Source organism: Branchiostoma lanceolatum, chromosome 7 (assembly GCF_035083965.1).
Source record: "Branchiostoma lanceolatum isolate klBraLanc5 chromosome 7, klBraLanc5.hap2, whole genome shotgun sequence".
In the NCBI taxonomy this organism is placed as follows: Eukaryota; Metazoa; Chordata; class Leptocardii; order Amphioxiformes; family Branchiostomatidae; genus Branchiostoma; species Branchiostoma lanceolatum.
This window is the reverse complement of record NC_089728.1, coordinates 22719973-22743283: the sequence shown is the minus strand read 5'-3', so window position 1 is coordinate 22743283 and position 23311 is coordinate 22719973. Positions and strand designations below refer to the sequence as shown.

Genomic DNA, 23311 nt, shown 5'->3' with positions numbered 1-23311 from the left:
TCATAACCCTTAATCCGTCAACATAACTCTTAATCTGTCAACATAGCTACTCCGTCACCCTTGCCCTCGATCCATCAGCATATCCCTTAATCCATCACCACAGACCATAATCCGTCGCCCTTTCCCTTAATCCGTCATCATAACCCTTCATCCGTCACCCTAGCCCTTAACCCGTCAACATAACTCTTAATCTGTCAACATAGCTCTTACTCCGTCACCCTTGCCATTGATCCGTCATCATAACAAACCCTAATCCGTCGCCCTTTCCCTTGATCTGTCATCATAACCCTTAATCCGTCACCCTAGCCCTTAATTGAAGTTAATTCTTATTATAACGTATCGTACACCATCGGAAAATGAAGGCAGAAATGACATACATGAGGTATAAATAACATGGCACAGGTCCAAATTATGCTTGCACCAACCAACCAATCAACCATACGTAGAAGCATCCGTTCAATGGTGTTTTCCGTTACAATGAACAAAAAAAAAATCGAGGCATGGTTTCGAATCTACGATCATAATACAAAGGCGTTGTATACATCAAATGGATGTTTAAAAAGAAGAAAAAAAGATAATAACATTCGAACCGACCATCTTCCGGCCCATGTTCTACGACCTAACCGATCGCGCCACCGGCCCAAACATGTATCACACCGATTTTAAAGATATATAATGTTAAACCTCTCTGCATTGTACTATTGTTTTCTTCATTTTCTTGACCAAATCAGTTCCTTCTTGTTCAGTTTTGTGGTATAGGTGTAATATGGCCATGTATACAAACATGGATGCAATGTACCACCTTCCAAGATCCACGAATCGCACATACTTCAGAAACATTGATGCAGGGTTCAAAGGGTGGAATCAAGATCCATCTGTCTATGAATCGTACCAGGGTATGATTGGGTCTCAGATTCAGTTTCGCCGGCAGCGGCGAAACTGAAAAAAAATACCAGGTAGTGACGATTTTGAAGGGAAAGTTGACTGTTTATACCTAATCTAATGATATGGGGTGTAGGGTGGCAGATAGGGGTAAGCACCTCTTACGCATGGACAGTCGTGCTCTGTACGCATGGACAGTCGTGCTCTGTAGACTAGATCTGTAGAGTAGTTCACCCGTAATTGGGCCCCATCTGTTACTCAACTCTCACCAATGGCTCCAAGAAACTGTTTGCATGCAACAGTGGCCGCACCCCGGGCAACGGCTTCGACTGGCCGGCTAAACTTGGTGAGGGGAACGAATGGGTTGGAAACCCTAGGTGATATTGGGCTTGTCCACCCACTGCATGTGAAGACTGGTTCCGGCGGATTGGGCGTACGAGGCTAGACTGTGAGGCCCACCGGCCAAAAAGACGGTCCCAGCAGGCGCTTTGGAGCGCTTAGGGCATGACGGGACACGTAGAAGTCCTGGCCATCCACTGCAGCAGGAGGGATCTCCAGACGTAACGGTATCCGTGCCACTGGACCCAGGTCCCCTATGCCGAGAGAGTGGGATTGTCCCCGTGCACCAACTTTCCCACTTTAAACTACTCCCGCACAGGTGTTAGTGTGCTCAACCACCCAAAGTCCTGCGGCGACAGGGGAGTGGCGAAAAGGACAGGTGGAGGTAACCACTGGCGGTTCTAGTCACAAGCCTGCACGTAGGCGGCCTTGGACAGATGGTCGTTGTTCTCTACACTGGACAGGAGAGAACCCCGGCAGCATCCTAGGCGACTGAGCAGCCTCTTCAGGATAGCACTGCTCACCCGGAATAGGGAGCGGCCTAGAAAAGGTGGCCCAAAGAAAGCGTGTCCAAACCCTTCCGGTCGGCGCACCGTGGTCGACGGAATTACCCACACAGCGGTAGACCAAAAGGGAAACAGAGAAACTAACTATTGGCGCATGGAATGTGCGCACACTCATAGACAGAGATGATGCTTCTAGACCTCAAAGACGAACAGCCCTTGTAGCTAAGGAACTAGATAGGTACAACATAGATATTGCGGCTATCAGCGAAACCAGACTAGCAGGAGAGGGTTCTCTGACAGAGCCTAACAGTGGCTACACTTTCTTTTGGAAAGGCAAAGCTGAACAGGAAGCCAGAATACATGGAGTCGGATTTGCCATCAAGTCTAGTCTGCTCAGGCAGATCCCAGACATCCCCACAGGTATAAATGAAAGACTCATGAAGATTCGCATCCCAGTCAGCAAGAGGCGTTTCATCACCCTGATAAGCGTTTATGCTCCCACCATGACAAGTGCAGAGGAAGACAGAGAACAGTTTTAGGCAGATCTGGACGCCCTACTCCGCACCATCCCTGCCCTGTGATAAGCTCCTAATACTAGGGGATTTCAATGCCAGAGTGGGCAATAACCATGAACAGTGGAAAGGTGTGAAAGGGAAGCATGGACTTGGGAAAGCAAACAGTAATGGACTCATGCTGCTAAGTAAGTGCGCTGAGCACAATCTTGTCATAACCAACACCATGTTTAGACAGGCTAACAAATACAAGACAACGTGGATGCATCCACGTTCAAAGCAGTGGCACCTCATCGACTATGTGGTCACTCGTCAACGTGACAGCAGTGACGTCCTCATCACGAGGGTAATGCACGGTGCCGACTGTTGGACGGACCACAGACTTGTCCGATCAAAGTGCAGGATCTACATACCCCCTGAGCACCACAAACGTTCTAAGATCCACAGACAAACTCCAATCCGCTCAATACCAACAGGAGTTCAAGACCTCGCTCGATGACAAGATATGTGATATTGGGCTTGTCCACCCACTGCATGTGACATGGGGCCTTCATCTGGTGGACCAGAGGAGAAGTGGAGCAGGTTCAAAGAAGCCATCAAAGTTACATTAAATTACATAAGATGTTAGTTGATGTAAGAAACTAGGTGTGGTTTCGCAAGAAAACCGGAAAACTACACTGTTAAAACCGGAATAACAGAAATTTGTAAAATATGCCTGTCAGAAATTCGTTGCCATGGCAACACGAGAAATCATGAACTTACATAGATATTGAAAATGTTGCAACAAAATTTTAGGAAACTTCACCAAGGCTCTATCATAAACCGTTCAGGGGTTATGCGACATGAAATTTGGCGCGGACCTCACCCCCCCCGTCTGAATAGGGAGAACAAGCACACGTGTGAAGGGAGCTTTACGCAATACAATACATTATATGTTACGTAGACAATACAACCGCTCAGCATCACTTACGTTATCACAGTTCAATGACGTCTAAGGAAAGTACATAATTCAGTGTTGTACGTTTTCTGCAGTTCTTTGTTCTTTCTTTGGGGAAACATGGGTTGAATATTGCCTGTTTTGTCTACACACCAGAAAAAATGTTGATGTGTGTTCAACTTTGAAAATCAAATTTAGGTAAATTTTCTCCAAAAGCAAACAGAAATATTATATGTTACCCATTTACAAGCACCCTGAGGGCTTCCGCTTGAACACAAATCAGAAAAACAGTTAATATTCAAGAATCAGTCATGTAGAAATGTCATCTGTGTGTTAACACGCATTTTTACATCACTAAAATAAAAGTAACATCACAACGTAATAAGGCCAATATCTCAAAATGGGATAATCCTAGCACCTTCCAAAACATGTCGGGGACAGTACAAAATAGTGGAACAGGTTACGACTGTTGAAGCGTTTAGTGAAGAACCTCACTGTTTCCCCATTTTCAATCCCCAATTACGCACATTAACGGAGAACAATGAATACCGGCCCAACTAAGAAACATAATCGAAATTGTGTGTCAGTTTTTTGCGTGTCAGCTGTGCATCAGTTTGTCCGTGTTCGCCTTCCTCTGTAGATGTGAAGTTCGCCCGGGACCACAGTTCATCGCCCGATCCTACACTTTCAAGGAGAACATGGAGTTTCAGACCTACCAGTTCTACTATGCTGATCAGCACTGCGCCAGTCCTCTGTACACAGTAATGGCAGGAGGGACGATTACTCTCAGGTAGTATACATAACTTTTCCATATGCTAGTGTTTAGGACATCTATTGAATTATCGTAAGGTTACACCGATAAACGACAAGAAGAAAAATTGGCAATTGGCAAAATGTCGCGAACTAGACGCCAACGCAACAGGTGGGATCACTAAAAATCTCGTTGTGATAAATCTTAATCATTGTACATTGGTTTTAATTCAGTGGCAACATTGCGATTTCAAAAAAAGCTAGCTTATATCTAGCTTGGGGGCGAAACTTAGGGTGTGACATTCCGGGCTCGGCCATTTTGTTTGTAGAGGTCACGTATTTTACCCATTCATGTGACCGCAAGGGGAAAATTTGCGAAAAAATCGCTAAATTGCCGCAATAATTTGTCGCCAGCAATAATTTGTGCGGCCTAGTGAGATACCCGCTTTAGTGAACAACAGGAACAGACTACTTTAAACTGTTTTTCAAACACCAGGCAGAACCACGTGCTGACACCTCCATCCTACCAAAAACGAAGTTTGTGAAGAGCTAAAGACTGCACTTTCCCCTTATGGCAGAATCTGTTTCCCGTGGCCATTCCTTGTCCTGGCCCGACTTGTCGCGGTTACAGCGACCCGTTCGCACGTCAGGGACGCGAGCCCATTAACCCACGAGACCCATCCTGTAATACTGAATAGATATTTTTGAAATATTTCAAAAGACGTCTATTGAATAGAAATGTCCTCGAAAATATCCCAACGCAACAAGTGATGCCAGTGGTGCTGATGATGGCGCTTTCATCGATCAGCAAAGAATGAGACGTTCAACAACTGTAAACTAACATGACTTGTCTGACCAACAAGCGGAGATAGCTGTTCCCGGCTGAAACATACCGCACATCCAATGTTAAGTACATGTATTAGAAAAACACAATATTGATGTCACAATATTGATAATCTAACCTAACAATTTGACAAGAATGAAACAAAAAGGGTCATGTTTTTAACAATGTAAATTTACAACCTACGTACAGTGTGTGCAATTGACAAAAAATCGAGTTGAACAAAACAACGGTAAGGAATGTTACAGGCATTACTGTAAACATTTCTTTCAGCGAGGTGGGCTATAAATGACAGAAAACACTCATTTCTTGTTTCTTTAGAAAGCCAGAAAATGGTAAAATGTCATTATAGCGAAAATTTCCTGTCTTATATATGACTGATCTAAATGCCACGACCGTCTTACTTTAACGGTAACGTATGTTACTGAATTTGGCGATAGGCGTAAACCACCAAACATAGCTTGTAAGAACAGGGCAGGAGCGATCTAATAACTTGATCTGGCGTCACCAGTCAAACAACCATTCTCGGAACTGCTCTTTGAATCTGTTATGTCCTCTCAGGCGACAGCCACTTTTAAGGGGGTGAAATCCCACCCTTGGGTACAATTTGTGGACTGGACTGACGAGACCTCCGACCAGTCGTGGGAAGTAATCCACTGGCCAAAAGGACGAACAGATGTACTCTTTGCTTGCATGGTGACAGTGACGGTGTTTCGCTGTTTGATTGTTTGAATCGAATAAAACCATTATAAAAAATATAAAAATAAAATTTCGTCGAAGCCATCAACCTATGCTAATGATGTGTTGCATCATTCGTAAAACATGATAATTCTTGTGAGAATATGAAGAAAGCAATGATAGGCGCATCCCCAAACAATGTTATAGTAAGTCAAATACGGGTGGATAAGGCTGTTTCATATAGTTGTGAGAGTCTTTTCAGGGATGATGTATTTGATTTTCACAACAACAACAACACCAATTGTTTTAGCAACTTTTTACTTATAGCAGAGAAAGACTTTCCGAGTTAATTTCCAGTTCAATTGTTCATCTATTATTACCCCCAAAATATTGGTCTGTTTCTCTTGTCTATTAGTAACATTCTGTAATAACATTTTGGCCTTATTGATATCATAAGTTTTATTTTTGCAACAGAAAAATAATACAATTTGTCTATGTAGAATCTGTTGGCAACGTATTTGCTTCAAACCATGTACTTAACATTTATCTTGATTAGCCAGTTGTATCAGAGAATCAAAGTTTTTGTGGGAAAGGAATATATAGATGTCATCGGCAAAGAACGTGCTAAACATCATATCCTCCCAAAAGAACTCTGTCTAATCCCGAGGAGCTCTAAGCAAATATAGAAATTTCATATTCCTGAATCGAGTCTAACAGTATAGTACACATCCTATTGCCAGAAATTCCAGAACTATTTTGGCAACGCCTCAGGGGCGAGGCTAATGGTATATGTCAAAGCAGGACATTTTCATATACCTGATGTCATGTAAGAACGAGCTCGAGCATATAATGGACTAAGTATGAAGCCATGTTTGAAACTGATTCAAAAAGTGAGAAGAAACTGGTAGGTGATTAACATTAGTTTGGCAATAGTATACCATTTGTTTGATTTTTTAGTTGTCAATATTTGAATGTAGAATTGTATCAATTCTTGCTGTCTTTGTGAGACCTTGAAATGATAGGATTTTCGGCCCCCTAGCAATTTTCTATAGTACTGCAGGGGAACTTTCGCTTTTGAAGTCTCGTGTTCCGAACATGCTATGGTCATGATTTTTAGTGGTGGATAGCTCTTTGTTTATAGGGAAAATAGCTCCTGTAGATTTGGACCCCTAGCGGCTTTTTTTGAACTGCAGGAGCTGATTTTATCTCGAACTTTGAAAGACAAAAACTCAAGAAGGGGCTAACGAATCGTCAATTTATGCAAGTGCGGTCCTTACCTGCATGTGGGCTAAAAAACGAAAACATTAACAGAGACCACCGTCGCCATGGCAACATCTTTTTACGTTGCCAATTTTGTTTGTAATGGTTCCGCGCACACTCTGTGCGCACCATAACTCACCAAATATTGTGGCAGAACTAGAGTGCTACGTTGGTACTTTCCTTACATGAAGTAAGATCAACCCAGACACTTTCGCACTGGCAATAATTGTTATCTTGTTATCTTATGTGAATGTGATAGGTTTTGGTGTTCATGACCTACTGTATTACGGAAGACGCCGCCTGTATTCCGCATGTATTTCGCGTTCATTTGCTATTCAGTCGCAACGCCAGCAGTGCGTTTCGTCAAGATACTTTGAAATTAATTTCTAGAATACGTTTACATCATCGTTATACCATGGGCAAAATATAAAAGTTTTCTTCTTCACGATCGTCAAAATGACAATAGGTCAGTAGATCTTACTGAAAGAACTGACATGTTGCTTCTGCAGTCTGGTTGTTTGGTGTTTCAAAGATTACTGTGGACCTATGTGTTCACTATACACTACATAACGTTAGGAATGAACCGAGCGGCTTCAAGGCATAGGGCTGAACTGGACGACTTCTATGTTGTTCTGTGTTCTATGTTGTTCTTCTTTCTCACATTTGTTGGTACTGGTAACAAAAGAGTATAACAACGTGCGAATCAGTATCAAAGTAAATATAAATCGCAAACTCCCGTGTCAGGCAAGTGTCATGGATCACTCGCGGTGGGACCGAGGCTGATTACTGGTTGGAGGATGTGTCCGTGACGTCACACAGCCAGGAGGTAGCGTCCTACCTGTCAGCAAGAGTCAACGCTACATGTCCAGGCTTCATCCCGCCCGGCCGGCAATGGTAGGCGCTCCCTTATTCATCCCAACTGTGAGTCAAAAACTAAAGGTTATTCCTTTATTCATTTCAATCCTTTGTTTGTTTGTTTGTTGATTACCGGTTAAGCCTTGGTTAAGGCATAAAAAAGCTATAGTTCTCTCCTTCTTGTAAACTAATTTGAAAAATTTACATACAGATATGTTGGTCTTCATCAATGTTACCTAAAGCCGTCAGCTAAAACGACCCTGCAGTTCCAAAGAAAGTTGTCAAACGTATCACAATCATTAACCTGGAGGTTTGCTGTAGTATCAAAGACCCACTAGGAGCCCCAAAATCTAAAGTTAATTATTCTTGATCGGTCAAGACTTAATCACGTACCAAATCTATGTAACCTCACCAGATAAACCTGATGACAGGTACCACATGTTACAGAGACTGATGATGCAATATAACAGATTTTAAACTTTCCTTATTAATTATGCAAAGTAGTTAACCCAAAATCTAATCATCTTGAGATTTTGCACATACCTGCCGACAGACCAAACTTGAAGATAATCCATATAGGCGTTCTCGATTTATCGTGTTAGTTAACAGACACACAGATCACATAGTTAACTAGAGTTCCACGAACACATTATCTTCGCCAAATAACCAAGGCTTATTGTGGAGAGTGAATAATATTTACATGCTTATCACCCCCTGCAAGCTTGATCATACACCAAACCGTTTGAAAGTTATGATGGGGGGGGGGGGGGGGGGGGAGAATGAGTCCAGTCTAGATAGGGATAAAACTCATTTGGTGGTACAGGACTAGTATATGTGTATAGTGTGCTGATATATGTTATAACTATGGTCATCAAAAAATTGAAAGTTATAATTAGATGGTACAGTCAATATATATGAATAGAATAAATCTTTATTCCATATCATACACATTTTGTAAGACATAGTACATGTTACTTTTCCATACGGTGCTAGGTAATACCTAGCAGTGTACTCTCTGAGCAGAGGAGTTGGTCCGGCTTGTTATTCACATGTTTTTAGGTGTTTTGTAAGGCTTCCTATTTTGTTCCCTTTCCGTTATGTCTCCAACCGTGTGTTTGACAAAAATGCAGAAACTGAACACTTTTTAAAAAAACGGACCCACACATCTGTTTGAATTGTAGTGAGACTGCCCCATTTGTTTATTTATGTACCCCATCTGTTTATTTACACTTCTAGGCAAGGCCTTCTGCTGGCCTGTTTCGGTAACACTGTCACACGCCCCATTATGGAATGTAATGGATTTACAATCATCCTTACTAATTATGCAGATTAGCTCCTGTTTTCAATAATTAGACATCGATTGTGTAAAGCACAATCTGAGCTCTCTACAAACAGAACTTCACGACAATCTCTTCACCCCTTCTCAAGTGATACGTGTCCGAATGTCAAAACAAAAACACCCACTGCAGTTCTAAACAAGCCGATAGGGGGCCCAAACTTACAGAACTTACTTCTTGTGGCATGAACTATCTACCACACAAATATCATGACCATAGCACTTTCAGAAAATATGCCACTAAATTTTGAAGCTCCGCTGCAGTACCTTAGGTACTCGCTAGAAGGCCCATTATCGAACTTGCCCTTCCTTTCCGTAAACCCTACCCATCCACTAAATATCATACAGATCCATCAACAGCTTCTTGAGTTATGTTGTCCACAAGAATTACACATCCACACAAAGCCCGCTGCAGTACCGACGGAAAATGCCAGGAGAACCATTTTGGAACTTGATCTCTGTTTCCACAACATCTACACACCTGCAAAAAATCATGAAGATCCATCAACGTTTCCGTCACTTTTTTCGCCTACATACAAACGCACAAAAATTAAAAGTCCGCTGCAGTACTGTGAAAAAACGCAAGGTAAACCATCTTTAAACTTGACCTTCCTTTGCACAACCACTACACACCTACCAAAAATCATAAAGATTCATCAAAGGTTTCTTGAGTTATGCTCTTGACATACATACAGACCCACCAAACAGCTGGCTCAACCGAAAACATAATCTACCCCGAGTACTATAGTACTCGGCGAAGATAACTAGAGTTCCACGACCTCATACCTTAGCCAACTGATTTTAACCTTTATGACTGACGTATTAGGAGTGTTTCTCATCAATTAGAAATCATACCAGTTGATTGTATTAAAATATAACATGTCCAAAGTATCAGCTTAACAAATTACGAGCTTAACAAAGAAGGTTATGCTAATATTTATCATCAATTATGCAAATGAAGCCCTTATTAACCTAATTTGATTCAACGATGTTCACATTCACATAACTTCCCGATGCCACAAAAAAAGTATTAAATGTATGAAATTGCCGTCATTTGCCAGTGTGGAATAATACAAGTTACTCATTAAGTATGCAAATTAGGCCCACACTTGCATATTTTCTATCTATTAACAGTCCTCTCTCCCTCAGTTACAATCGGAATAGTCATGTCATGGAACAAAGCGGATTTTTAAAGTTGCCTCATTAATTATGCAAATTAAAATCTGATTTGCATAATTATCGTCCAATCACACTTAGCATCACACAAGCTATCCACATACCAATAATCATGACCATCCATCAAGGTCATCTTGTTATAGTATTCTCATTAATTATGAAAATTAGGTCTTCATTTGTAGTTCATATCAATTAATATTTCTCTCTTCCTCAGTTACATATGTCACATATTTCAGAGTCCTATCATGGAATTTGGCGGATGTATAAATTTCCTCATTGATTATGCAAATTAGATACTGATTTGCATAAGAAGTGTCCAATCATGTACATCATCACTCAAGCTATCTACTTACCAAAAATCAGTACCATCCATCAAGCCCTTTGAGTTATTCCCTTTCAAAGTCAGACGCAAAACCTGCTCCTGCAGTTCCAAAAAAGCCGTACCACTTACTCTCTGTCCAAAGATCTATGTACCACTCAAAAATCAGTTCCATAGCATGTCCAGAACACGAGATATCAAAACAGGAAGTTCCCCTGCAGTACCGTAAGAAGCCGCTGGGAGCCCAAAATCCAATCGTTTTGAGGTCTCATCAAAACCTACCAACATACCAAATATCAAAACAATCCATCCAGGCATTCTTGAGTTATGCTGGTCCACTACAGACAAACAGACAGACAAACAAACGCTACCCTCTGCATAACCTTCTCGGCGAAGGTAATTACGATGACCATTAGCCTGCACACGTACACCCTGAATAGATGATACCAGCCAGTTGCTCACATACTACTACGCCTTTGATAGAGGGGTTGTAAGGTGGCTAACAGGTCACGGTTTTGTACTCTGTTAAGACTGGTTAGAGGCTCTGGGCAGCTCCACCCCAACACGATACCATATTTGGCCATATTTGATCTTAGGAGTGAAAACACCCAGAATGATGATGACGGATTCATGATGGTGGCCTCACCTGGCTCTTCTTAAGATACAGGGTGGCAGAAGGAGTCAGATACTTTCTACCGCGATACAAAGAACCCACCATTTCCCAGCTTCCTTGGCAGCAGATTGAATGTAATGGTTTTTATTGGTCAGAAATTACCCGCAATGGCAGCCTATTAGCGCTGAATTGATGCAGGGTTTTACAGGTTTCACACAATACACAACATATATAATATCTTATCCACACTTGCATTTTGTGGAACTGTCGCAAGGGTCTGGGCGGCTGCCATTCGGCGCCACCAGGTGACCTCAATACGACCTTCCCCAACCGAAGTCAGGTACCCATTTACACCTGGGTGGAGTGAGGAAAGTCGTGTTAAGTGCCTTTCCCAAGGGCACAAGATCGGTGACATGACAGGATTCGAACACGGGACCTCTTGGTTCTGAGTCGAACGCTCTGCCGTTGCGCCACACGACCCCACAATTCCACAGTGTCAGGGGTGAATTTACGGCCCCAAAGGCGTTCGATGCAAGGAGTCCCACTCATTTGGACCGGTGGAAGATTCGGGTCAGATCTCATGTGATAAAAGGAGAGAAGCTTTATTTTTGAGGGGTTGAAGGTCACAAACCACTGATTGCCACACTGAACTGTATGCTCAAGGTCAGTGGAGAGATCGGTTACAAGGGAATAGTCACATTGCATCTCCTGGATGTGTCGCCAGAACCGAGGTGCCATCAGTAAACTGTAAATGCAGAAATGTTCGCAGTGGTTTTATGTTCGCGGTTTTCGCGGTGAACTCTTTACCGCGAACTTAAACCCACCCCGAAAAGTGTTTCTATTATGTGACTGTAGCGCATCAAATGATTCCATTATTTTTCAGGTAGATCATTGATGTAGATTAGAAAGAGTCTGTATGTTTGTTACTGCACTACAAGCAAACAGCCGCACGAACAAGCCAAAATGATGATTTGAATTACCTTGGCGTGAAATACTTACGACGAGGTACGAATTCATCAGAATGCTGTAATAGCTCTTTAATATCGGCTTACTGATTGAACCTTGCTTTTAAAACTTCTGTACTAGGTACAACAACGTCCCGTATCAGGTTGTGTCCCGCCAAGGTGCCCGGGACTGCGCCATGGGCCTGGACTTCGCCCTGCACGAGCTGCAGCTGCTGCGCGTGGAGCGGAGACAGGACGCACGTGATGGACACGTGACACAGGAGCTCTTCCTGGGAGACATTCATACAGACCGCACCCAGCGGCTGTTGTACAGACCGACCAGCTATCAACCGCCACTGGTCAATGTCCAGGTGAAAAATCAATTGGGGGGAGGGGGTCCACCAAATATACATTAAAGATGGGCATAGTAAAAAATGTACATAAGTGACTTTGTGCATGTGAAAACCCTCCATGTGTAATGATCAAAATCAAGGAATACCAACTGTCCTTACATGAGTAAATATCTGTACAATATGGTATGGACATTGGTAATTTCATTACAGGAGAGTAGTTGCATTATACATTTTGCAACTTAATTCTTCTATTGCGTTGACCCAAAAATTGACATTGAACTTCAGCAATTATCCCTTAGACCAATGATAATTCCCATCATGCATCATACCCACATCCCATGGGTTTGCATGAAGGGGCACTACTCAATTCCTGGATTATGTTGAATGAATGAATGAATGAATGAATGAATGGATGGATGGATGGATGGATGGATGGATGGATGGATGGATGAAGGCCTTTATTGCCACACTGGGCTAAGTGCAGGTCACAACAAAACAAAACATGTTGAACAGATAGGGTTTTCAGATACAAAATAAAACTAACTATCAATAGATAAATTCAACTTCTCGCTTGCCAGTATGCTTCATTTATTTGTTCGTCTGTGAATAATTTTTACAAATTTTGTAGACTTTGTATTCATAAAGATGCAGTCCTTTACAAAATAACACTCTCCTCTGGGGTTGACTATATTAACACCTTGCCTCATGACGACAATACTTAGTAACGTTACCTGCTGTCCAGCTATAACATAGAAACGTGAATACTGAAATGATTATCTGTTTTCTCAGTTGTCCTATTCAAACTGCACGGCTTGTAAAATTGTGCAAGATGCAGACGACAGACGACCACCAGTGTTCAAGACACGCCAGGAGCACCCATTGCAGCTGCACGGAGAGTGGATCAGCGTGCGCTGTGAGGTGCGGCCAGAAGCGCTGTTCCTGACGAGGCACCTTTTGTTCTATCCGGGTAATCAAACGTGGGAGGGGTGGTACGCCCACTACTCGGACCCCTCCTGCCGACATTCAACTTTCTCCATACATGCCGGTGGTAGCTTCACAAGGGGCGCTCGATCAGCGGTGGTAGAAGGTGGCACGGAGTACATTTTTCAGGTAATTCCTCTTTTTACCACCTTGGTTACCTCCTGAAGGAATAATGTGGTTAGTTATGTCCGAACGTTCGCAGCTATAATTCACGATCCCTTTAATTTGCTGCATTGGTATGTAATTTGGCATGTCGTCGGCTAGTATGCGCTAGATGATGCATTTTTTTACACCGTAGAAATTTTGTAGGTAACGAAATATTTCGATGGTGAAAAAAAACAAACTATCTTGATGAAATAGGTCATTAAATCAATCTCGTTGGCTTTTGTGGGTGTGCGCTTAAAGTTTTTTCTTTCTCCAAGCAGATATTGTGTGATGTGTTGCGCTATTTCCTGTGATTGTTTTGTACATGTTGGTCAGCCAGCTACGGTAGCTGCGACATGGCGGACGGCCAGGGAAGTTGGTGCTGGACTACTTTTGAGAGATAGTGTCAGATCACCATCTGGAAGACGAGAGTCTGCGCGAATTAAGAAGGGACTGATATTTTCCACCTACTACGATACCTTAACAAAGTTAGATTATACGTAGTTAATGACGGGAAATGTTTATCAGACCTTGTTTACATGTTCACCTCGTCGTGAAGTTGATATTAACTGAATAGACGGCATTGTCATCAGAACGGTATATATGAACGTCAGCCGAAGAGGGATAAGTTACTGATGTGGAAGAATAGCTGACAGTGGCAGTGTTGTGCATGTGTTGTTTTTTTGAAATTCGAAATCAGCTGTTGCTTCTTTTTATCGGCAAGATGTTTATGCGGATGCTTCTATCCATACATTGTCCTCGTATGCTGTAAGTGGATTATAGGCCATGAATATCTCTCCAATTTGTCGACTACTTGGTGGGATGTCACTGATTAGTCATCAATGTCATCGCCACAGTATATATGATCGTCAACCGAGGAGGGGTAATTACCTTCATGAAACAACACGGAGGTTATATCTTCAGTGGCTCAAACACGGCCGGATGGATTGGTTTCATATTTGGTGTGTTGGTAGAGTGTGACGAAAACTGGAAATGATGATATTTTGCCCCCCCCCCCCCTCCCAGCTTCTCTTGGTACTACAGTGGAACTTCCGGTTTTGACATCTTGTGTTTTGGACATGCTATTGTCACGATTTTTGGATGGTCGATAGCTCTCATGCTCGGAAAAAACCTGATGTAAGTTTGGGTCCCCTAGCGGTGAGTTCAAGAATTGCACGGGTGTTTTTGTCAAAATTTTCCGAAGAGGATAACTGAAGAAGGGAATAAAGGATTTTCATGATTTTGGTATCTAGGCAGATGTACAAAATGGAATACAAATAATTCAAAATGATTGTACATAATTGATTAGAAAATTCTATCGTAGCAGTTTTTTAATGTATCTCTTGTCCCGGGCATGCTATGGTCTGGACATTTGGGTGGCTGATAGCTTTTGACGTCTGGACGAAGTACGGCAGGTTTGCGCCCCCTAAAATTTAATTTTGTAACTGCAACGGCGTTTTTGTTGAAATATTCCAAAGAGGATAACTCAAGAAAAAAAAAAAGTATTTCTATCATTTTATAGTGAAAGTGATTTCAATTCAGTTTTAGCTCACTGAAGAGCTATTCTTCCACTGGTCGTGACAGAGAAAACAAATGTTCATTGTGCGGGGAAATTCCCCTAGCTCTTGCTATGCATGCAGGTAGCTTAGGAAGAGATGTACATAATTAGATACATATTGTGGAAATGAGGACTTCATTCGCATAACTGATAAGGAAATTCTATAGTTCATTTGCATAAGATTTATGAAAGCTCTAAACATTTCATTGAGGTATGAGGTCGCCGAACATATCAAATTCATATTAGTGATGCGCATAGATTAGGTAAAGGTGCACGAAAATCATTGAAGATAAATGTAGATATCAAATGGCAATATGTACATTTGGGCGCTATTTATATTATTCCATAACTATAAGAAAATGCTTCAATACCTCCCTGAAAAAGGATACTTGTAATGTATGTCATAGGATGTAAAAGGAGATGATGAGGATGGATCATGCCAATCATAAAGTCATTTGCATAATTGATAAACAAAGACTACACGCGTACGAAGGTAATGGTAAATGGCGGAGACGTAGACACACATTTGTGAAAAATTCAACTTATGTATGTGACCGGGGCTTACGCACTCTTACGTAAAGCACAAAACATCAGCTGGAAACAGGACACAACTATTAAGACCATTTATGGTTCTCTCTAACGGGTGTCACAACGACTCAGACAGAGACGGGCCCAGTTTGCAGGTCACTGCCTTCGGGCGAGTGAGGAGATAATTTCCTCACTCATTCTATGGAGGCTTCGAGGAAAAACTCACACCAGGAGGGCTGACCTTCTCGGGGGTTCTCTCCAGAGACACCAGACTTAACGTGGAGGACCGAGTGCGGCCATTGCGGGCAGACTGGCGGTGTATGAACTTGCCCCCCCCCCCTGGGGGTCGACCGATCGTGATGATGAAGTCACATTACGGAAAATATCGTTAGTTATGGAAAATATGCGTTAATCAGCATAATTTGTGTATGTTAAACAAATTTCCTAACTGAGAGGAAGGTGATAGACGTGTATAACGAACTTTATCCACTATCCACGGATAATTTTAACCTCGACCTGAGTGAAAAATTTTGCAATAACTGTATGAAATCCCCATCGTATTGTAAAAGTTTGCTACCAATCATGTATTTGCATAATTTATATCCATTCATGATCTTCACTTGAAAGTTTATCTGTGTTGGTAGAAGTCATTCCGAATCAAAGTTGAACTGCAATTGCCGACACAAAAATTGGACTTTGCCAAAGTTAAGACTTTTCAGCTCAAGTCTTCGTCAAGGAATGAGCAATCCACTGTGACGTCACGTTATGCAGATAGAACCTGGAACTTCTGTTATAGTAGCATAAAAAGCCGCTGGGGGGCCCATAATCGAACTTGTCGCTCGGCGTGCCAACATCTACACACAAAGCAGATATCATACAGAAAAAAATGTTCTTGAGACCGAGATGTGACCCGTTCAAAATGCATTTCAAGGAAAGGGAAAGTATATGATTTCCAGGCCATGGGTTTGAGATTCCATAGTCTAGACATGATATGGTGATGATTTGTCGATTGCAAATAGCTTGGATGAGAATATTGTGACCTTCTTTTGTCTTGCCCTGCTGGATGTAAAAGGTTTTAGCTTTTTGTGATGACGTAAGGGTAGTGGGTTGTTATCCACTGTGTCTAGGGCACGGTGTTGGAAGGTAGGACCAACCCTCTCCTTCCACCACCTTGTACCTCCCCAACTGTAAGTTATGGACCAATTTTTACGCCGAATAACAGTTACTCAAGCAACTGAATAAAATTTAAACTTGAGAACCACGCTTTTACCAGAACTCTGAATTGATATGTTAACAAGGTGAATTTTAGGAATGATGAGTCAGCCGAAGTAATAAAGGACATCGCAATCTAGCTATAATTACAGGCTGGTTAGATGCCTGGTAAAGTGTGTACCTTCTCGTGCGTTAGTAGTACGTGGTTAGTAACCCTGCCTCTCGACCAAGAAGTATTGACTTGGAATCCCAGCTTTGTCGCTCAATCGACATGCACGCTACTGGGAAGCGTCGCAGGGTCCACTGTTTATTGTCGAAATGAGCTAGGCAGATTTTCCCGGTATAGTGAATCGGTACATGGCGTCTGCCTTCTCTGTGACGACCAGAAGTAATTCTCCTCGGTACATTTCGCTATTGGTGTTGCAAAGACGGCCCTGAGATGTCCACAGATCTGTCATTCGTAAGATATCACACAGAACATTGCAGAGACAATAGGTTTTGGCTGCCAGGTTCCAGCTATTACAAATAGATACCACCCTTTATGAAACTGTCACTGCTTCGCACAATGACTGCTTAACGCTTGCTGCATATAGGTTACCCGGATGAAAGTGACCCCGCAGGACAGTGACACTACGTCGCTGTTGAATGTGTTCCACGGGCAGGGCTGTGGCGATGGTGGCAGCTGGCAGATAGGACGGGAACAGGACGTGACCAGTACGAACGGGTGTGTCGCACTGGGAATCACACTCCCACATATAGGTAAGGACTATTTATCATTGCCAAAGTGTTCCAAGGAGGAGTTGTTTGTAAAGCAGTAGGCTTGGTTGGACAACTATCTGGCCCCTCATACATCATGAGGTCCTAGCCTGGTCATACAAAACATACAGCCTTTCTGCTATGCGCATATGAAACATCTGAGGATTAAACTACTACAAATTTGTTTGTGTCGCCACATATATAGGAGTCAGATTGAATATTGGTTGACAGATGCGCTGTTTCCAAGATGATTAGGTGGGACACTGGCATCATCCACACAAACCACACTTGAACAGAATATGATCGATATGATCGTTGTTACAATACTTTCCATATCCTAAAGGTTTCAGTACAAGGTTGATAAGATATATCTCACTCTGTGCCTGTGTGACCATTCAGAACATAATGTCAATGGAGTTGTAATTAGGGTATGTCGTACAAACTTGTTTGTCACAAACGTTTGTGAAGTTTCATCTTCATTTCCATGTATACCATGGCCAATTGCATTATTGTTATGTTTCACCCATACTATAGGTATGGGCGATACATGTTGTCTTTGGTCATGTTTCTTTCTCCTTCTTCTTCTTCTCCTGTCAAGTCTTCAAAGGGCTTCATCTCAGTCGTCCCTGGGCCAAATTAGCTAGAGTTAGCACATACCCCCAGACGTTTTCAATTCTTTTTTTTTCATAAATGCCTTTAAAATGATTTTATTGCCATTTTCAGACCAAAAACGTACGTTTTGGCCTCTCGTGCTCTGGAATTACAGCCGAATGACCTAAAGTTTGCTATTGGGGTACATTGAACAAATATTCAAAGAACTTCATTCGCACTTTTTGCATACACCACTTCAAAATACGATTTGGGGGGTGGGTGTTTTTGGGAGGTAATTGGCTATTTTCCCCCATATGACCATATATGTTGTTGACTATGTGGACTAATTCGGTCAGCCATTGAGAGAGCGCTTTTCATAATACGCACGAATTTATCAAACTCGATGTGATTGGTTGAAATAGACAATTCAATTATCTATTATTATTAATTCACTAATCTGCCAGGTGCAGACAGGCACAACTTTACTGCGCCCTGGCTCCCGTCCTTGTGTTGTTGTGTCGTACTGAAGCTATGTGCAACTGAGAAGGTTCAAAATCTACGCCTTAATTAACAAAACTTTTCTGGTGGTGTTTTTCGACATAAATGTATTGCTCTATATTCCTCTGTGTATATATATATAATATATATATATATATATAGCAACAACTTGTTTTTGCTTACACCAAGAGTACGCAAAGGCTCATATCCCTACAAATGGTTGTGTATCCTTTTGCAGAACCTGAGTTGGTTCCGAAGAACTGTTCGCTGTGTAATGCAAAATTGTCTGGACCCTTGGATTGCGGAAATTCTTCCGTAGAAGAAATCTAGATCTTCAGCAAGATTCTAGTTGTTTACATTCTGAAATTTGCATGGTACTTGTTGGTCCTGTACGCCGCTGGAAGAGTCCATTCTTGTATGAGAGGGCATTTAAAAAAATCAATTTTGGGCTTGGTTGATTATCAAAAAGGTCCAGGTTTTTGGGTGGAGGTGTTTTTGGAATGGTTCAGTATGAATATGGGTGCCTGGAAGAGCCCATCTATGCATAGGGTTCTAAATTGGGAGAGATCAATTTCTGACTGGTCTTCAATTCAATTCTTCATTCAAACAACCAACATTGCAGACACACAACAAACCTGGATGGCGTTGATACTTACAATGGTCATTACGTGGTCTTACTTTATAATAGTTGTTAAACGTTATTTTGGAATGCTCCATTTTTGCATATGGGTGACTTTAGAACTGTCACCTTTTGTATGGGGAGGGAAATGGGCGAAACATGTTGTATTTGCTCGTGCAAATGTTGCCTTTCTAGTTTCTATTTATCTCCTCTGTAATCAGCTAATAGTGGTTAGCATTTTGTAAATATTCGTTCGTGTCTGTTTTACTTTCCAGAATATGAACTCTTCGAAATGGAGCGAGACATGTACGACCGTCTACTGCTGTACATCGGACAAAGACCGAGCGACGGCACAAGTCCGAAGAACCCCGTGCAGCGCCCCACGTCCTACCAGACGCCGCTCCTGCAATGTCTCCCGTCCATGGACACGCAGACTCCCGACATCAGAACCGACATGAACGATATCAACATTTCCAGACGATGTACATTCAACACGGCCCTTGTTTTTCTGTCTCATGTTGTGCTTTATGTGTTGAGATGACCGTTTCGCCCCCCCCAGCTAACAACTTCGGTATGGCTTTGTTTGCTTTGATAAGCAGTACTTGTAATCACAGCTACTTTTCAAGACGAGAGAAGTAGAGGTAACGGTTAGATCGCATGCTGGCAACAATCAATTTGGTTGGGGATGTTCAATGAGAACGGAAATGAAGGAGCTTTTGCCCATAGGATAATTTTTTGTGTTGCCCATTTTTGTACGCAAGTAGTTCATTTTTGCCGGCGATAGTTTTGGAATACATGTAGTACGTTTTGGGATACAAAGGGGGGGGGGGGGGCGCTGATTCGCGATTTTCAACATATCGGGGCCAGGTTCTTTTGCTGGGGAAATTGGGCCCCGATTTGTTGAAAATCGCGAATCATAGGCGAAATACTTTTGTCTGCGACCTTAAAGGGATAGACAAGCCCAGAGTAGAATGTTATTTTCTAACAGAACACATCTTTATGAATGCAAAATCAACACAATTTGTAAAAATCATTCACAGATAAAGAAATAAATAAACCAGTTGTAATCCAGTAATTGAGTGGTGCCCCTTAATGTAATGCATGATGGGAATCATCCCTTAGATATTGGTTCCTTTGGGATAATTGCTGAAGTTCCAGATCAATAAATGGGTCAACGCAATCTAAGGGTGAAAATTGATGAACAGCTATTCACACAAATCAACATCGGACCTAGATTTTCTAAGAGCCGCCAATTTTTGTGAGGGTCTTTTTGTCACGTGTTAAAGGAGTCCTAAACTCTAGAAGGGAGTGTTATTTTCCACTATATCATGTATCAATGAATACATAACCAGCCGAATTTTTACAGAATTCCGCTTGTGGTGAATTACACAAGGTGTGGTTTGTAAAATAATATGTAACTCACTGAACCCGTGCAGACCCTACCCATGTATTCCCTATACGTATACTCACTTCCTTCATCGTGAATATTTTTGGCATGAATGAGGGGGGTTAAGCACAATAAGAAGGCCAGTTGTTACATTGTAATAAGACATAAAGGAACACATAACAAGACAAGACAACTCCCCTGACATTCTTTGTGTAACCTAACTTTTGTCAGGCCTTGTCAGGTACATTGTATCCAGGCATAGGCATAGGCTGAGGTTGTTTAATTTGATTAATTAGAAAATAGAGGATCACCTGGGGAATTTAGTAGAATACTCAATGCTTTTTGATGCGCATGGGACTAGTGGGTACTTTATCGTATACTGTAATAAGTATTCATTTTTACTTCCTAAAATTATTATGTATTGGAAAATAACTCCCCCCTCTGGAGTTTAGGACTCCTTTAAGTATGGGTTTCAATGGGATGATTGACAGAAATCAAAGTCCATTTTTGACCCAAAGCAAGTGGAAAATATAGTTACTATAAGGCTATAAGTTGTCAAACAAGTATCCAGAAACAAATTGCAAAGGCAATTTTTAAACTCAACCCAAGGTTTCTTAAGAGCCGCCAAGTTGCAGTCTGTCCAATTGTTGTTCGCGATATAACATGTTACATGAAAAATACTATTAGCAGAACCAGAACACTCTCCTCTGGTCTTGTCTATGGCTTTAAGAACAGAAACTCGATACTTGTGATCAGTGCACTTTAAGAAAAGAGAAACAACAATACATTAATTACACAAATCGTCTTCATCGTCATATATATTACTCTAACGAATGGAAGCATATACAAAGCTCAGTCTCAGTATTGAGACTTAAATTGCATCAAAATGAAACATGACGTAATACTTAAGTGGTAGATGATAGTTTTGGTGGTGTATATGTGGTGTATGATTATTAGTATATCTTCCTGTTTTGTTTACAGGTAGCAGCATTTTCACTATTCCCCTACTTGGGACCCATTGTCTCCCTATCAGCTTACTCTCTGCTCCAAGTCGTTCAGTGGATATTGCAAAATTGTATGTTCAAGATATTGCATACTGTAGTTATGTACCAGGCTATGCATACATTGTTATGAACAATGGAGATATAGTTTTTGGCCTGGATGTGCTATGGTCTTGATTTTTAAGTGGCAGATAGCTTGTGGTGTAAGAAAAGAGTGGTGTAGGTTTGGGCCCCCTAGCAGCTTGCTATGGAACTGCAGGGACGGTTTTGTCAAATTCTTCCAAAGAGGATAATTTAACAAACAAACAACGGATTTCTATATATATATATATTCATATTAAGTACGCAGGAAGCTTAGACAGAGATGTACATAATGAAGTGAAAATTATGGAAATTGGGACATAATTTGCATAATTAATGAGAAAAATGTATAATTCCAGTGATTTCAATGATAGGACTCAAATAAATATGGTTATGTATGGCAGGTGGAACATTAACAAATACCAATTTTGCAAATAAATTCCTTATTTGCATGATTAATGCAAAGGCGCTATAATTCTTCTTAGAAGACTTACACAGGTCACATTGTCCAAGTCCAGTAAATGATTGGACTGTCAACAATGTGACCTGTTAGTTAGTCAGTTAGTGTACATGACCAAGCATAGATTATGTAAATGTAGACGTCATTTGCATAATCAGAATATTTCATTGAGGTATGAGGTCTCTGAACTTTTGTTACATAGAGCAGTCATTTCTACCACAATAACTCCGCAAAGCACATAACTTTGACATACCACATGTAGGCACGGCTTTGTTGACGATGTATTGTCATGTGTGTTGTATCTTCTTGTCACAAACGTGAAGATTTCCCTGTACAGCATGAATCTATGTGATTTATAGTACACGGCTTTGTTGACGATGTATTGTCATGTGTGTTGTATCTTCTTGTCACAAACGTGAAGATTTCCCTGTACAGCATGAATCTATGTGATTTATAGTACGCGGCTTTGTTGACGATGTATTGTCATGTGTGTTGTATCTTCTTGTCACAAACGTGAAGATTTCCCTGTACAGCATGAAGCTATGTGATTTATTGGACTTTGGTACCTTCATAGAATGTAAGGAAATGCTGATGATTCCAAGTAAGATGTCGATATGTAATCTGTATGGAAAAATGACATTCTAACCGTGTGTTGTTGATACACACCGCATGTTTTGAATAAAACTGTGTATTAAACTTTTACCTGTTTGATAAGAGAAAGCACAACATGATTGGAAATGGAAAAAAGACATTGTAATGGCCGGCGACGGTGTACCCTGCTTAGGGCACTGATAGGTGGTGCTGTTCATACGGGGTTTCCAACGAAAACGGCTGATGAGCACCTACCTGGTCTGTTGGACAAATACACGCGCGCGCGCGCGCACACACACACACACACACACACACACACACACACACACACTCACACACACACACACACACACACACACAGACAACAACAGCACAGTCACATCCTACCATACACACCCCACCACCAGAACGAACATCAATTTCATCACAGACAACTAAAAACAACACTCAGTGCCCACTGCTTGGGTTCCCAACACAACAATGACTATTCTACTCTGACAGAACAGCTGTTTACATTCAACACTATATCATATGATAGGCAAAATCTACAATTACAAATGCAACAACATCCTTTGTATACTAGTGTTTCCTGCCCCATAGAAT

The 23311-nt window shown here is 41.6% G+C and overlaps 1 protein-coding gene across 1 annotated transcript in view; it reads left to right on the top strand.

Annotated features, from left to right (window-relative positions):
• The window catches only part of LOC136438193 (protein APCDD1-like), a 38127-nt gene extending 15310 nt beyond the window's left edge, over nucleotides 1-22817 (top strand). The window contains exons 2-7 of the mRNA XM_066432940.1: nucleotides 3817-3966; nucleotides 7450-7599; nucleotides 12091-12319; nucleotides 13091-13411; nucleotides 17318-17483; nucleotides 19464-22817. Of these exons, the coding sequence (XP_066289037.1) occupies nucleotides 3817-3966; nucleotides 7450-7599; nucleotides 12091-12319; nucleotides 13091-13411; nucleotides 17318-17483; nucleotides 19464-19729 (1282 nt within the window). The 3' untranslated portion in view covers nucleotides 19730-22817. The remainder of the gene's footprint in view (nucleotides 1-3816; nucleotides 3967-7449; nucleotides 7600-12090; nucleotides 12320-13090; nucleotides 13412-17317; nucleotides 17484-19463) is intronic.
• Nucleotides 22818-23311: the final 494 nt, after the last annotated feature.